General features: G+C 42.3%; 1 protein-coding gene and 1 long non-coding RNA gene across 5 annotated transcripts in view; one reads left to right on the forward strand and one right to left on the reverse strand.

Moving 5' to 3' along the window:
* Positions 1 to 1640: 1640 nt before the first annotated feature.
* Positions 1641 to 10350, reverse strand: LOC139826937 (uncharacterized). Its single transcript, XR_011737070.1, has 2 exons — positions 10206 to 10350; positions 1641 to 2641 (listed from the first exon to the last, which is right to left on the reverse strand). It is a non-coding gene; the product is annotated as an uncharacterized lncRNA (long non-coding RNA).
* Positions 10351 to 10583: 233 nt separating this feature from the next.
* The window catches only part of ATXN7L1 (ataxin 7 like 1), a 114270-nt gene continuing 107904 nt past the window's right edge, over positions 10584 to 16949 (forward strand). For 3 of the 4 annotated variants that reach the window (XR_011737071.1, XM_065844536.2, XM_065844602.2), the window contains exons 1-2: positions 10585 to 10859; positions 11376 to 11444. Coding sequence is in view for 3 of the 4 variants with exons in the window: in XM_065844536.2 (XP_065700608.1) it covers positions 10745 to 10859; positions 11376 to 11444 (184 nt within the window). In the remaining variant the exon portion in view is untranslated. Of the gene's footprint in view, positions 10860 to 11375; positions 11445 to 16949 lie in introns of all 4 variants that reach the window. The other variant, XM_065844546.2, reaches the window with a different exon arrangement.

Below are 16949 nucleotides of genomic sequence, written 5' to 3' on the forward strand. Positions count from 1 at the left end.
TTCCAGATGTGGTTCCGTTTCGATGGAATAGTTATTTTGATGTATGATTCTTTTTCTTTGCAAGGCTGGATAGCTGTAGGGGCAGCAGATCACAGAGGCAGCTTAGCAAACTACCTGGAGCAGTGCTCTTAAAAGGTGAGACAGGCAGGTGAAGAGCAAGGAGAAAGAGGGAGGTCCTGCTGGTTGCTGTGCCCAGAGGATACACTGAGCACAGGAGACAATAGGAAGGATTGCATTTCACCAGCCCTGAACTAACTAAAGGTTTGGATAAGGAAATGTTTTTAAAACATCTATTGTAACTGCTGAAAACAATTATGTCTGTAGTATCTGCCAAGCCTCATAATAATCTGCTGTTGTTTTAAAAGTGTGTATGGGAAATTTTGCAAAATCTAGGACCAATAATCCCATGGCTGACACTGCATGCTCTTAGACTCTGACACCACAAATGTAGTGTGAGAACTGAATGGAACAGTTGGCTACATTAAGATTCAGACTGACAAAGACAGACTGCAGGGGTTTTGTCAGCTGATGTAAAAATTTCCATAGGCAAAAACATTAAACCCTGAATAAGGGATTCACCCATATATGAGCACTTTCAGGACCTAGAGATGCACTTTGAGTTTTCTTTGTACAAATCCAGAACACAGATGTTCATGGGTCCGTGCACCTGTAAGTTCTCCAAACGACACCATTTCTAGTCCCTCCAATGTAGACTCATCTCTCCATTTTAAGGAATATATATCGTACTGCCATTAATCGTTGTTTTTATCAAGAGACTGCTGTTAGCTTTTTTTACCACCACAACTCTGTTCACATATAGCCTCTAACTTTGTGTTTGTTTATAACAGCTTGACATAGGTTTTGCTTCATTGGTTAAGAACAAGTTTAGAAATATTTAAAAGTACCCAACTCTACTGTGACGTCAACACATAATTCAACGAAATGCCACTGCTTAAGCTAATAGATTTGACTGAGTTGTATCAACTGTGCTAATTATGATGATGCATGATGGCACAAAAAAAAAAAAAAAGGCTCCACTGTTCTTGTAAGCAGAAGAGTAGACACCTCTTGCCATAGAGAACTAACAGTCAAAAAACGCTCAGACAGATCATCTTCTGCAAGATTTTTCAGCCCACTATACATAAAGCCTTCTGATTTTGGTAGCCACAATTGTCATAGTATTTTAGAGTCAATAGAAGTTCCAACACTGTGAGAAAAAAAAAGTTCTTAACACAGAAGGAAAAACAGGCATTGTATTAGCAAATTATTATAGAGTCCTTGAATGTAAATATGAATGCAAGTAAAAATGAGAGAGTCAGATTTAGTATATGCAGAAGACGCCAATTCCACATAAGGAGGAAGAGGAGTTTGTGTTTAGTAACTGGTTTGAATCTGAATATTGTTAATTTATCAATTATTATTATTATTCAGCAAAATTAAACACAGAGACAATCCATAGATGTCCACGATCTCTTAAAGGAAAAGCATTTTTTATCTGTTGGTTAAAAGATTTGGTAAACAACAGCCAGTTTGGGCTATAATCTTGCATCAAGCAAGCAGGTACCTGAAGCTGAACTACAAAATACTTAAATTATAATTGTATAATTTTTTTTAGGTTTTGTTGTTGTTGTGTTTTGGTTTTGTGTTTTTTTTTTTTTTTTTACTGAAACAGTATTGTTCACTTTTCACAGTCTTGTAACTTTTGCATAAACCAGATGCCACATGCTGATTATCTAGAAAATAGGACTTGATTCAGCACACAGAGCTGCATCACTGGAGGTTATTGGCCGTTAAAATGTTTGATGGCCATAAATGTACAAAGATTTTCTTAATCTGAACCTGGGAAGTTGCAACTTTAGCTCCTATGCATTTTGAAAGTGTGCACTCCTCATAGGTAACACTGGATATTTTTAATAATGTCTCAGCTTTTATTATGTCTTGACTACCTATGCTTTCGCATTTAACCCCAGAGTATCATTAGTACCATGTGCAAATTTGTCTGCTTGAAGGAAATAATACCTTAGGAACACTTGTTAAACCGTAGTTTTCCTATAAACAGACCACCCAAAGGATCTATTTATATCATTAACAGGAGGATTTAATTCAAAAGTTCATCAAATCTGTGAGACCATAACTGAGGTCCACCCACACCTGGTCTCTGCAGCCATATCACCTCTGTAAAATGTCCGGCAAAGAGTTTGATGACGGAAGTGTAGGGTGGCCTGTGAGACGTTTTCAAGGATGATAGTATCAAAATGTCTGTGAAACAATTCCTCATTGCATGTAAGCCAATGCTAAAATATAAAACATGTTTTTTACTGCAGTGGCCTTTAAGCTGTCAGGCATGTCATTCACTATGCCCAAATTCCTGCTAAGGCCTTTGGATCCATTTGGACTGAGTACGGAATTTGCAGTGCTTACAGGAGATCCTATCGACTCTTCCAGGTTGGGATGTGAATCTCATCAGGACAAATCTCTTTGCAAAGTTAGCACGTTGACGTGAGGAGCTGCAAGAGGTTTCCCTGTACAATAGATGAGACACAACTGATTTCTTGCACTCCACTTCCAGCCTTAGCCAGAAATACAAGACGAACAGGCTTGCTTTCTTTGGTGATTTCAACACGTCTGCTTCCTGTAAGAGCTGGAAATAGGACACACTATAACAACTGTCAAAACATTTCAGAACCTCAAGCAAGGTGTGATTGGAGGCAGCTTCTGGAAGCAGGGAGGGCTTGGAGAGCCATGTGAGCAGACTTGGACCTCTCTGATATTGACAGATTTAGGGCCCAAATGTGACCTCTACCAAACGCATCACAGTTTGGTCCTTGCTCAAACCTCTTGTCTGGGTGGCCCCACACTTTCAGAGCCAGGTTGAAGTTGACCCAAGTGTATCCCAAATGCTGAGGGATGAGCCTGCCTAGGCTGACACTTTTATTTTGCTGTTCAAGCAGCCCTAGGGGTGCCTATCCTCAGTCCACTCATGCCAGGCCCTGCCATGGATGAGTCTGGAACAGGTTCCCCAGAGAGGTGGTAGATGCCCCATCCCTGGAGACATCCGAGGCCAGGCTGGACAGGGCTCTGAGCAACCTGATCTGGTTGAAGATGTCCCTGCTTATTGCAGGGGGGTTGGACTAGGTGACATTTGAAGGTCCCTTCGAACCTAAACCATTCTATGATTCTAGACCCATTTACAGTCGGGATCAGTGAGCTGCTGGGAGAAGGGGACAGCCTGTGTGCCAGCACTTGTCGAAAATGGCGGGAGGGGAGGCAGGTGCCTGCGCTGAGTGAAAGGGGCCTCCAGTCAGGGCAAGGCTGGGAAGGACTGCTGGCTCTCCAGGCAGAGGCAGAGGAGAGCAGGCTGCTGGAAGGAGGGGAGAAGTAAGGGTGCTTCCCCCAAGCAGGGGAGGAAGCATTTAGAGAGAAGAGGGCAACTCCAACCAGCTTTCTGAGGAGAGAGGCAGCTCATGGGTGGGAGTTGGAGAGGTGACTTAGGGCTGAGAGGGACCTGTCCTCCATTGAGGGAGGCAGGGGAGAGAAGAGGCTCCTAACTGCAAAGCAGGGGATAGAAAGCAAGACAAGACATACTAAGAGATGTGGTAGTGTTTGGTGAGGCAGCTGGGCCCAAGTGAGAGGGCAGAGAGTGAGGGACTGGGAGTGAAAAACAGGCTCCAAGGTGGTGCTTCCGCAGTGACCTGATGGGAGATGAAAACCCACCCTGCAGTGTTAGGGTGAAAGTGACAGAAAAGAGGGTGCAAAATTCAGAAAAGGGCAGTCTTTGGGAGAAAGAGGGTTGCAAACAGGAGAAATATGGCATCTACGTTGTGAGGGAACAGAAGAAAATTGATTCTGACGCAGTGAGGGAGATGCAGTAAGTTGGTGCTGCCTGTTGCCAACATATGCAAACATGGTTGGTGAACAGAAAGTTATAATATACATTATTCAGCAGGGAAAACTTAATTTTTAATGAAAACGTTTCTATGCCTACCTCATGAGAAATGTGTGAAGATCTTTGGGGACACAGGTTTTGTGGTTTTCGTTATTCACTCGGGCACTGGGAGAGAGAAAACCCTAGGAATGTAGAATGCTGTTTGAATGTGGACTTCTTACTGAGGGGGAAATCTTTCTCCATCCCCAAGTGCTTTTATATCTCAAAATCCAAAGAACTTTGCTATGCGTTTCAAAAACGCAGGGAACTCCTACAAGTTTCTTATTTTCTTTCCCAATCGGATGGTTAAGAGCCTTCCTCTAGACTCTGGATATGGCCTTCAAAAGTATTATTATTGTTGTTATTTACCAAAACCTCATTTCAAATAAAACAAAACGGATAAATATTTAATAAGTAAAATACAAGAGATTCGCTGCACCAGTGCTAGATACGCTTAGTAATTTCAAGACACGGTATGAAACACACACTGACAGTGTTTTAAAACAATACCCCTGTGATCTTTCCTGAGTAGCTGTCAATACAGGGAAGCTGAATTTTAGCCTATGAAGTACTCTTTGATCTGTCAGTCATGTCTCACATCTTCTCAAACAGCCACACCGTTAAGAATCTACCCCTCAGTCTTCTGCAGTGAATGTACTCCCACCTGATGAAGTGTTAGACCAGGGACCCTGGGTAGTGTGTTTTAAAAAGTGAGTTTGAGATAAATATTTCATACAGGTTGTACCATAGTGCTGAGACTGGATGTTCAGGTGTTTGGTGGAAGCTCGGACACAGAGAATGCTCTTGAGGGAGAGAAAGTATTGGGAAAGAAGATGGGTATGAACGGAACTCTCAGGAACTGCTGGCTGAAAACTGGAACTGTTTCAGAAAAAGATGAAACTGCTTTGCTTCTTACAAGCAATTGGTAAGTTGCTGTGTCCAGTGACGATGCAGGTCTGCACTGTACAAAGCAGTCTTATGATAAATGATAGTTACCATCATGGTATCAGAAACAGTCCAGATATGGTAACACAGTAGACAAATAATCCTCTTGAAAAGCAGCATACATTAGCTGCAGTACAGTGCTGTGTTAATGGATTTAGAGTCTAACCAATACTTGAGCAAAATTGTTTAGAACAAGCTTTTAGACACTGGAACCAAAGAATGTGCGATTTATTTTTCCCAGTGCTTGCATAATTCTCTTGGGTATGAAATGTGTAGTAACTGTTAATTTCCACCTCTAGTTCATGGCCTGTTTTTTCAGTAGCATTTTATCTTTAAACTTTCCAGAGTTCACTGTTGTAAGTTTTGTTGTTGTGCATTTTCTATTCATAGATTTGTGCAGCATACGTCTCCTTAGATTTCCTGTTTCATCCCATTACTGCTTGCTATAGTGTTTCAGTCATTGTTGGGGATAAAGTAACTTGCAACACTTGTTTGAGAAATATGTTTTTGTTGGGATACAAGAGTATCTTGCTTAGATTTTCTGTTTCAATTCTCCATTTTTCTGTTTCTTTTTTAAATGCTGGCTTCTTTGGCTAAGATGCAACCAAAAGCTTAATTTAGATTTTTTTTTCTTGTGTTATTTCAGAGGACGTTAAAATAGAATTCTCTGCTATAAGTGTCTATTTAATACACTTTCCTAGCTCAAGTCTTCCGTGATGGCACTCACGTGTTTGAGACACCTCCTGAAATTACGAAGCAAACAGAAATAGCACAGGGACTGAACTGGCCAGAGTGGCTTCAGGGAGACTGGCTGGTAGGGGCTTTTAATTTGGCTTGCTAAGTGCTGAGTTGTTTTAATGGCCATCCTGTATCAATCTTTTTGCAGAAACCCATATATAGGCCTTCCAAAGTATCTGTTCTAGTCAATTAATTTAGCTACTCTAACTATCGCATAGCAGACTAGGATGCTACACTGTATTAAAAAACCTCAAAGTTTCTGAATCAGTTTCACCAGAGAAAGGCAGGTTTTGCGGTGGGTTTTGCACCTTTCGAATACAAACTTCTCTGGTGTCATTTCCCCTGATCTGCAGCTGTAATATTAAACAGAAACTTCATTTATCTGCTGTGGAAAGGAAGACTACAGATAGAAAATTTACAGGTTAAAATTAGCAGGAGTGTAAAAATCTACTGTAAAAATCATGTGCACATGAGTGAACATATAAATGAGTTTTACACTTCTCAAAATCCTGGAGGAGGACTGAAGTTTCTGTACATCTGAGACTGATACCCAGCTAGTTTACTGGTGCTTTTCTTATGCAAACTGCATCACTGACTATCTTTAAGAAAGTCTTATGATTCATCTACTGTTCCATCCCCACCAAAGTAGATACCTGGATTCATAAAACTGTCTGCTATGTAATAATTTCTGCCATATAACATAAAAACCACTATTGTGGTAAATCCATTGCAAAATAGGATCCTGAGAAGCACTAACGAATCTCTTTACAAACTGCTTAAATCATAACGACTTTGTCACACGAAACATCATATGATTATAATCTCATTATGATACTGAAGCCTTATACAGATGGTTTTTGTAATACTTTTGTACCCAGTTTAAAGCCATCTGGTGCAGCTATTGCCAGGTATACATGATTAAAGCAGAGGGTCACAAATTTTTGTTGTTGTTGTTATGACTACACATGCAGCTTCAGCAAACTCCTGGGATTTTATCAGTGTATAACAGTGGAGTTGAAATGGAATCATGTCATTATTTATTTGTACATGGTGATTACATATGGTGTTCCTGAGAGCCACATGTGATTTAGTTTGTTATCTCTTAACATTTAGATCCCGAAAATTATATAAATGTTGGATTGATCTCTACATAAGCCAAATATTGATACACAGCTGTGGATCTCTTCTAAATGTGGTAACTTTTCCTGTCCTTTTATAAAGCAGAAGTCTTTAACTATAATTCTAGTAAGTAGATAAAGGAACATATGATTTTTATCTCCTGGTTACTTAGCAGAAAGCTTACATTTGGAGATCTTCTTATCAGAAGACCAGTGATATATGGATTAAAAAGATTAGAGTTAAGGTTTCATCCATATTTTGCTGCTTATTAATTAAAGACCTTAATTTGCTTATAGTTTTACTTTTTAAATTCTATGTTATGATTGGATCACTGTAGTATTTAGAAGCTATAACCAAGATCAAGGCTACATTACATTAAATTCTGAAAAAACACACAGTAAAACGAAGCCCCTACTTAGCAGTTGAAATAAAAAAGATCCACAGGGACTGGGGAGGGCAAGAAGTACCTTTCCTGACTGACTTAATTATTTTTCTATGGCAGAGTGACTTGTTCAAGGTCATGGAAGAATTACATTTCTGTATGGGTGAGCAGGTGGAAAAGAAACAGAGGATGTTTAAACTACATGTTCATGTGCAGTTTTTGTAATAATTTCCTATGAAAATAAGTATTCTGTGATCATTTGTGCTTTTCCCTCCCTTTTTTCCTCCCCACACAAAAGATTTGGATCCATTGACTAATACAAAACAAATTTGAAGAAGGAGTAAAAGTCTAAAATATAATCATCTTTCTACAAATTTTGTGAAAGCAGATGTCAGGAAAAAGGAAGAAGAAACGACCTGAATGTCCCTGCTACGGTAAAGCTGCAGCCTGAGTTCACGTTCACAAGAGAGAACTACGTATATTCCCAAGCATGGGAAAAAGTGTTAGATCAGCTCTCTTCCTATTTTGCTATAGGGCTCTGGAGCATAACACACAGTTGTTCATGCTACATACACTAGTCTGATTTGGCTTCAGTCTGGAGTGAAGTAAGTGGTGTTCTTGGGGCTACTTTTCTGCAGCTTCAGGATTGGCACTCTATAAGCCAACAGAGACAAATCAATCTATGATTTGCTCATGGATGGGGTTAGCTTGTTGGTGCAGATCACAAAGGTAGCATAGACATAATCAAAGCAGAACTTGCACTTTTCAAACAAAAGATGCTGATCATTGGAAAGCTGCGCATGTCTGTTCTGATGATTGTGGAACCATTTGTTTAATGATAATCTTGAATACATATGGTAGGGAGGAGGAAGAATTCCTTTGGGAGGGCTTTGGAAACCTTTATCTCAAACTGTAAGTCACTGGATCGTTTCTTTTTAGGAAGGAATTAGTACATCTTGCCTCTTTGATTTTATGCTAATTTTCCCTCATATGGCCTGTTGCTGTTGGAGCCTAGACTGTAGTTCTGCAGTGTGTCATGGTAAGCAGCATGTAGATTAGTGCCATGTGTTAAAACTGGAAAGTTTCTTCACTCTTTTTGCTTGGTTTGTGGCAGCTTGTATTGAATAGTTTTCCCCTCCCCTTTTTTCTCAGTTGTGTGGTTAGGAATTGCTTTATTGCTTGTGTATCCTGTGGCCTTGTTTAATTTTAGTTAGGCGTTTGGCCATACATACTTTCCTGAAATCTTATGTTGGTTTTCATTGACGGGGATTTCCTGGGTGCTCACATGACTTTCTTTTCTATCTTCTCTCCAGACACATGTCTTGGGTAATCACAGAAGTTTTATGGTATAAGCTGTGCAGTGTAACTTCCTTAATTATGACACTATTTGGCCACTGTCAAGACTTTCACTCAACTATCTTGTAGTGAATTTGAGCACGACTGCCAAGCATGGTTGACTATTAACTTCACATCATTTATCATTCCTCCTAGGAATTCCATGTTGCTATTTCTGACTAAAGAGTTTTATGTGTAGGGAGCAGGGTTTTCAAGCTCAACATAAACACTTTATGCTTATTCTTCCTCACTGATGATTATGCCTCCTTATAATTAAAAACATCAATCGTATCCATCTCCGCCTAAATTTTGCTCAACTAAGTCAAGCTCTTCTCATATGATAGACTCTTAATTCCTCTGATCCTTCTAATAACCCTTTCCACACTTTTTTGCAGGAAGATTAATTTAAACTGGTGGCTGGAACAGCATTTAATATTCCAGAAGAGGTCTTGGCCAGGGTGTTGTATTATACGACGACTATTCTTCCTGTTTCTGGAAATTCCATGTGCAATATACCTAAGGTCACTCATCTATGGCTGCTTCATGTTGGTTGCTAATAAGCCTGTGATTGACTGGTTCTCTTTTGAGGCGTAATGTGGTGAGCTTTCTGCTTCGATTGTTTTAATTGTGTTCCTGTAGCTAATGTTACATGACTGGAGCCACTCTGGCCAGGCCATACAGTATGAAAGCTTTCAGGCTTGCCTCTGGGTTTTAATGATGGGACTTGTATATTCCAGCTACTTTTCGGAAGAAGTGGAATGTGGATGCTGCCTGTATTTAACACTGCATCTGTTGACAGTATATATAAGGCAAATTATTTGTTCTTTACCCCAAACATTTACCCATTTTGGTGCTGCAAAGAGCCTAGTCTTAATGAAACTGTAAGAAATTTACTTAAATCCATTGTAAAGAATAGTACCATGTACCTTTCCGCAGGCAGCAGTGCTCACATCAGCAACTGTTGTCCTGCCCCTCTGACCACTGCTCCAACCGTTGAGTGGGTGCTAAATGCTGTTCTTTTTTCTTGAGTCTAGATTAATTCCATATTCTTCTTCAGTGTTGCCCCACAACACTTTGAACCAGCAAAAAGTGGTGACAAAATGCCTTAAATGCTTGGCAGGGAGGAGAGGCAGGACAGAGAAGGGACCACCATAAATTTCCATCGTCAATGCTCTTGCTGGGGCTGTACAGCTGCAAGAATGATGCTGCGTGGGGAGCCAGTAAAGCTGCTTACATGAAGCCAAGTCCTTCACCAGTGGCATTTATGTTTGGCTTCATAGGTGAGAGCTGGAGCAATAAGTTTATGCTGTAACCCCTTACTGAAATGAGGTATGAGTACAAAAATTTTCACAGTAGTGTTGTTTTCTATCCTTACCTCAACAGAGAAGTAAATGAAAAATGTCACAGTCAGAGAATTAAATGAAAAGCATGTATGGTTATGTACAGCACGATGAGCACCTTGGTATTATTTGCAAAGAGCGGGACCTGTGAGTTCAGAGAACTGCTGCACTGCAGCTTAAAAACACCAAAACAAGAAAAATATCTATTTGCAAACAGGCGAAGCCTGTACTCAAGCACAGATTAGGTAGTATTTGGACAACAAAATGGCTGTGGTTGTGGTTATAGGTGATCCACAGCAGCGCAGCTGGAAGAAGTCTGCGGGAGGGGGAGCCCCGACACCGCAGCCCGGGTCCGCCTTCGGGCAGCGCTGGGGTGCGAGGGCCGCGCAGCAGTTACCGAAAGCGTGTCCCATGGACTTACTGTAGGGCGCTGCGAGGCGCGGGGCGCGCAACCCCGGGGCGCGCAACGCCAGCGGCTGCCTTCCCGGCGAGGCTCTTCGGCCGCCGGCCCAGCTCCGCTCCGCTCCACGGCGGCTCCGCCGGGCCGGACCAGACGGGGTCGGGTCGGGTCGGGCCGGGCCGAGCCGAGCCGAGCCGAGCCGGGCCGGGCCGAGCCGAGCCGAGCCGGGCCGGTCCGGGCCGGGCGGCGGCGCTGCGCGGGGCGCGGAGCGGCAGCGCGGGTCTGCCGTGGGCCCGGCGCCCCCCTCGGGGCGGGCGGCAGGCCCGGCTGCCGGCGGCGTCGCGGGGCGCGGCGCGCAGGCGCGGGGGGCGCGGGCATGCGCGCTGGGCGGCGGGGAGCCCGATCTGATAGGGAGCAGGGGCTGACACTACCCCCGTGTGGGCGGCGGAACGTCCCGAGGATGACGTGCGGCGTTCTCGAATCCCGTGTCTCGCTCGCTCGCTCGCCGCCGCCGAAGGAAACGGGAAAAGCAACAAGGAGGCAGGAGCAGGCGCGGCGCCATGGCGGCCCTGGAGCGGCCCGTGCCCAGTCCCGAGGCGTTCCTGGGCCAGCCCTGGGCCGCCTGGGTGCGGGAGGCCGCCCCCCCGCACGCGCACGGCGCCGCCCCCCCGCACAGTAAGGGCAGGGACCGGCCGGCGGCTCGGCACGCCGCTCCCCTCCCCCGGAGCACACGCACGGCGGCGGGGCCGGGGGCCGGGGGCCCGGCCGGGCCGCCCCCCCCGCCCCGCTCCTCCCGGGGCCGCGCCGCGCGGCGGGAGGTGCCGCCCCCCCGGGCGCTCAGCTGACGCGCCGAGCCCCCGGTGCCATGTGTGCGGGAGGCGCTGGCGCACGCCGCGCTGTGCTGCTGCCCCGCGGCGCGGGCTCCGCCGCTGGGCCGGCGGCGCGGTGGGGGAAGGGGGCGAGGGGGAGGATGCGCGGCGCGGAGGGGCCGGAGGATGCTGCGGCGGGGGCTGGAGGGGGCTGCTGCGGGGCCCGGCGGTTCCGCTCCCTGGCAGATGCCCCGACCATTGTGCTTTCGCTGTTGCAAATAGAAACACTGCTCACCTCCTCACCTCTCCTCCTCCCCCCGCCAAACAATAAATGCACACCTCTGGGCCCACGGCGCTTCCTGACTCTGCTTCTCTTCTGCAGGTGTAGATCTAGAAGAGACTGGAAAGGAGGGTGGAAAAAGCAGGGAGGTTATGAGGCTTAATAAAGAAGGTAAGTGGATAGTGCTGGCACACCTCTCTACCTGTCTGTCTCTTGGTGGCTGTGGATGACTGTGGTTTGGCCTTGACAGGTTAGTCTCATAGCATGTGGATCTCTCTGCTGTGTAGAATGTTTCAGGGTTGGATACACGCAGATGACTGTCACTGTGTCAACTTCTTTTGAAGTACGAGTATAACAGGTGTACACATGTGACTGACAGACATGGTGAAAGATAAGGCAATTTTAAGTCAAAAGACAACTGCACGTCAGTGGCCATATTGGATTTTTTTCAAGGACCCTGTCCCTTGGTGCAACATTTCACTTGCTTCTGCGTGAAGATAAGCACAGAAACCTGTGCATCAGCTTCACGTGTTGTATTGTCATTGGTGACTAGTGAAAAACATTTTCACTCATGGAGAGAAATGGTCTGTTATGATCTTTGCGTTCATTCACCTCAGGTCAAGTCAGTTTACTCTTCCGTTCTCACTAAGCGTGACTTACAGTCACCTGAGCAGCCAACATCTAATATTATTGTATGTTAGACTAAGCCGTGCATATTATGCAAAACTAAATATAATATGCCATTTTGGCCACAAGGTTTCCTGGTACCATAAGTATGAACAGGCAAATTCCAGGCTAATGGTTTTTGCCGGTATGCCATGCCCGACACAGTTCTGTCAGTTGTGAGAGGAGAAACTTTAGTGGTGAGCGTAGGCAAACCAAATTGACATATTTTGTTTGTGACATGCGTCGTTAACATCCTGCTGGGATAACACCTAAAGCAGCTAGTGAAATGGTTTGGGACGTATTTTCAAGTAGCTTCCTGTTTGTTTCTCTTCTGTCAAGAAACTGATATACATATACAACCTTTCTGTCATGAGAAGTATTTCTTACGAAGTCAGTTCATACTGAACAATCCCATGATAGTGAAACTTCGGTGTGACTTAGTGATGCTGAGAGAAATTTTGCTATTACCTGTAGTGTCATAATATATATTCTGAAATTATGTTAAGTTTCTCATTATATTATAGTTGTCGTTACACGTGCATTTAATTTTGAGCATCTTGGCAGCTTAAAGGAATCTTATGTTTTCTAAACAAGGTCTTGAGAAAGAATGAATTAATCAGTAACGTAGATTTGTGTGATAAACTATAGAACTGCATGGAGTACACATTAAATAAAATTACTTAAAATACCATAAAACCTCCCTTTCGAAAGACCTTTATAGAGATGCCAAGCTTGATTGTGTTCCTGTCTGGATTCGTACGTGCCTGAACCTCTCTATTTTGCCAGCCCAAAAATAAGTTAGAGGCAGAACTGGGATTTTCGTGTAGTATATTTATAGGTAAAAGGTTCAAGGCTCAGACAGTTTGTACATCTAACAGTAATGTTGAGTGTACATTTGATTCAAAAGTAAACAAACAAAAATCTTGCTACAGGAACTTGACCTTCATAAGGAGCTTAATTTGTTGCGATTAAATGTTTTGCACCTAGAAGTCCTTAAACACAAATTCTTATTATAAGCTTACTTGAGACGTAAAGATTGAAGTGCATCCCTACTCCTTAGTCATACCTAATGTGCAAATTGTTTCCTAGAATGATTCAGTTTAGATTATCAGCTCTAGTCTCTCATTGTTTATTTCTGGGGCTGATTAGAGGCTCTGTCAAAGAAGCTCTGTTTAAACTCGCTGTCCAGAAGAATTATTTCCAAAGCGTAATGTCATTGCTGACACTATGGTAGTGACAGGTGTGAAGCACTTATTAGCCCTTATACTACTTAGATTGTAACACACTTCAAAAGCAGAAAAATGGCTTATACTTAGAAAATAAAAAGCTTTAGGAATTTTATTACTTCCAAGTAGTAGCTTGCTTTGGATCACTTAGAAATAACTTTCACGAAGTTTGAATACATTAGTATGTGTTGAAATGTTTCTACTGTACTCACTTAAGCAGTCTGTTAATACAGGTGTTTTCACCACACCCATCCGATAATGGGTGTCTGAACACCCACAGTAAGTCTTCCTTGAGCCTCACTATTGTTATTAATAAAAGTGGAGAAAAATGTGAAGAGTCAGATGGGTGTGCAGAAAACATTGTTCACGTACTTGCAGAAATACTTTTGTGTTTATTCTGATCTTGCACACATCTGTTGTGCGACATGTTGGCTTTTTTTGTTTGCTTTGTTAATAAACAGGGGTTGTGGTCGTGTTGGGTCTTAATACCAAACCCAACTCGTTTTTCTTTGCAATCTTATCTATTTGAGTAGGCCTTCTTATGGCATTTGTGGTGCCAGGAGATTGTAAGTGGTGTCTTGGAAAACTCAGACTTTATGGGTATAAGGTAACTGGGGGTGATGGATGGACAGGATCTGGTTTCATAAAGATAGTGTAAAATCTGATCTCACTGCATTTATGTCTTCTAATATTTGTCTGCGTTTTGTCAGCTTTAGTCGACACAACTAGATTTATGTGGCCGTTCCCTTTTAAGCAGTTAAGGAAGGATCCTTTTTAGACTAGTGAAACTGTATAGAGAACATGGTGGGGGAAAGGGTGGGAAGACAGTGGTCTCCTGCAGACCATGCCAAGGTGATTCACTTTGGTTTTGTAGAAAAAAATGTCAGATGTCAAAAAATGCTTCTGGCTAGCTTCATCACTGCATCTCTGCCTCCTTTCTGGTTGTATACTGTATGTGTTTAGAGTGATGTGCTGCTTTTCTCAACCTCTTGACCCTGATGGGGACCTGGGAGGCATCCTTCCCTGGTGATAGCGAGGAGGAACACTTCCAAATCTCCACCTGCCTAAGTGGTCAATACTTGTTAGCACATCCCTGGGAAAACAGGTCGTGTTCTGGCTGTGCTGTTAATTTCTGTAACATGAGAGATGCACCAAGGCCACGTGCCCCCTGTGCCCCACCTTTAGGGCAGAATAAAGACATAGAAATATTGCTCACTGCTTTCCTTTATTCTAGAGTGCATCTCTAGGTGGCACAGAGGGAGAGAAATTTCCTGAACGTTTGTTCAGTTTTGTAGACGGAATTGCTTTTTGCATGCTAATACTTACTTTATGTTTTTCTTTAGCAAATGCAGTATGTCCATGGTGGACTTTAACTGGCATTTAGGTTTGGGGAGAAGGGATTACAATGTTGCAAGTATTCACAGAAAATGAAAAATTTTATGCGTAAATGTTTGTGCCAGAAAAAAAACTTATCTGCTTATCTAATCAGGAAGCAGAAACTGTATTGTGTAACTTATCTGACAAATCACCACCAACCAACCAGCTTGGCTAAAAGAGGGGTTATCAGAATTGGAGCAGCTTTTAGAATTTATATTGAATTGTTATAAGTTGAATGGCATATTTGAAGTATTGAAGATTGTCTTGTTGATAGCATGCAGAGTAAAAGGAGTCTATATCTATTTGACAATTTGTGTCCTGTAAAAAGTCACAGTAACTGTATGCCTGAGATACATAGAGTAATCTTTTATTATCAGTCATAACCTGTGACTGATTTTAGAGTAATTTTGGAGGCATATGTTTTACTTTGTACAATGTTTAAGAAAATAGTAAAAGAATGGGGATTTTGTTGTTTTACATGCAGAATTCTTAATCAGTTTAGCAAATGTGCAAGCATTAAGTGCTAGGAATGTTTCTAGATAGGCACAGGCTGTAAAGGAGCAAAAGATAACCCGTGCATCTTCATGAACTACAGCAGGGTTAAATATGACCTATGGGATTTAGATCTAAATCTGGGTACTTGGTGTCATAGTCAACTTCAGTTTCTCAGTTCACTGGGTTTGTATTATTGAGGTTTTAGTCTCATGGTGTGTGTGTTTTGTCTTAGATAATCTTTTCACAAACTATACTGACTCATTATTGTTTAACGTTAAGGGTGTTACATAAAAACTTCTGTTCTGTTTTTCTGATGTTATGTTCAAATTTGAGATTTTCTATCCTTGTTGTGCATCCCCAAATTTGATCATTTTACTTAATGATTAGGCATGCAAACTGGAGTCTTAAATCTATTGGATAGTTGTTTACAATGTATTTTTCCTGTTTTGACTTTCCACATAAATATGTGATGGAAAGCTTTTTGGTAAATCCTTTGGCAACACCAGAACAAAATTAAAGGGATACAGATTAGTTCCGCTTTCAGTATTTCTTTATTCCTAAGAAAAATATCATGATGATTTTGTCATTCTTCATGGAAAAATAAGACACTGAGGATATTGGGAGATGGTAGGAACACTTCTGTAGGAAAAAAAGCATGCAATGTACAGCATTCTACTTTATGAAAAGCAGGAGGAAGAGAACTAAAATTATTTATGAGTAGATTGTGAAAGAAGAAGATGACAAAAACAGCTGGTTAATGTAAGCATAGGGATTGGAGTTGATCTTTTTTCTTTAACTATTATTTATTTTGTGCTTACTAGTGGTTTGCCGATGGTGCTGTTTGTCTCTTTTAAAAACATACCAAACAAAATCTTCAGAATGAAACATTCTTGCTTTTCTTAGCCGCCTTCATCTTTCACCTTTTTGTGGTGGTAGGGAATGTTGGAATGGGCTGAGAGGGAAAGAAAATTATAACAACATTTTAAACACATACCCCAAAAGAAAGAGGTGAGGTTATTGAATTTAGACCACCTTAGTTGGCGATTTGGGGTTGACTTTGGTTTTGTGGTGAGCAAAAGAGAAGGGTGAATGTTGTATAATTTTGTTTCTCTTCCCTGTAAACTAATAAGGTCTTCCAGAGATTCTGGTTCTTAAACAGACGTAATAGTCAGGTGGTGCTTGATGAGTGAAAGCACAGAATTGGCAGGGTACAAAACTCTGGCTGTTGTCAAGAGAAGCTTTTTCTTACCATTTTTATCTTAATGCTGGGAATAAGAATAGTGAGCAAAGGTTTCCATACATGAGGGTTTTCTATAGGATGAGAAATGACAGTGGGATTGAATTCTGGTATGCATTCTGATGTTCAAATGCCTGGTTTGGTATATATCTGATTCCTGGTGGTTTTTTAATTGTTTTTGATTTTTTTTCCATGGACAGCTTCTGCAGGAGGGTGGCGTGGCTCCTGGTTGTGGCTGTCACCTCATTTAATGTGTCTCAAGGAATAGTGACAGAGGAAGAATGAAACATTATATATGATAGTGCCCAGAAATTTAGTCAGAATTGTAGTTTATCCTCATAGTTACACAGTTATTTTCTGAAACCCGTCCTTTAGTTCCTCAACCCACACACTGGATAAAAAGAGTGGAGTAATGGTAATGCTCTCTGATCAGTCATTCTGTGTTTTGAATCAGGATTTTGATGTTTTTGACTATGTATCTGAAACTCTTGTTCTATAAATGACTTCTTTAAAAAATCTGGTTTTGTTAGCTGGCACATATCTTGATGGTATTCAGGTGATATTTCTCCCAGTGTTTGTGCAACAGGTATTCTGAAAATGTTAGTTTGCTTGTAGTTTAAGGTAGCTCTTTTGAATATTGATGGGGAAACCATGTGTGGTTTACTGTCAACTGAC

Source organism: Patagioenas fasciata, chromosome 1 (genome assembly GCF_037038585.1).
Source record: "Patagioenas fasciata isolate bPatFas1 chromosome 1, bPatFas1.hap1, whole genome shotgun sequence".
NCBI classification, from domain to species: domain Eukaryota; kingdom Metazoa; phylum Chordata; class Aves; order Columbiformes; family Columbidae; genus Patagioenas; species Patagioenas fasciata.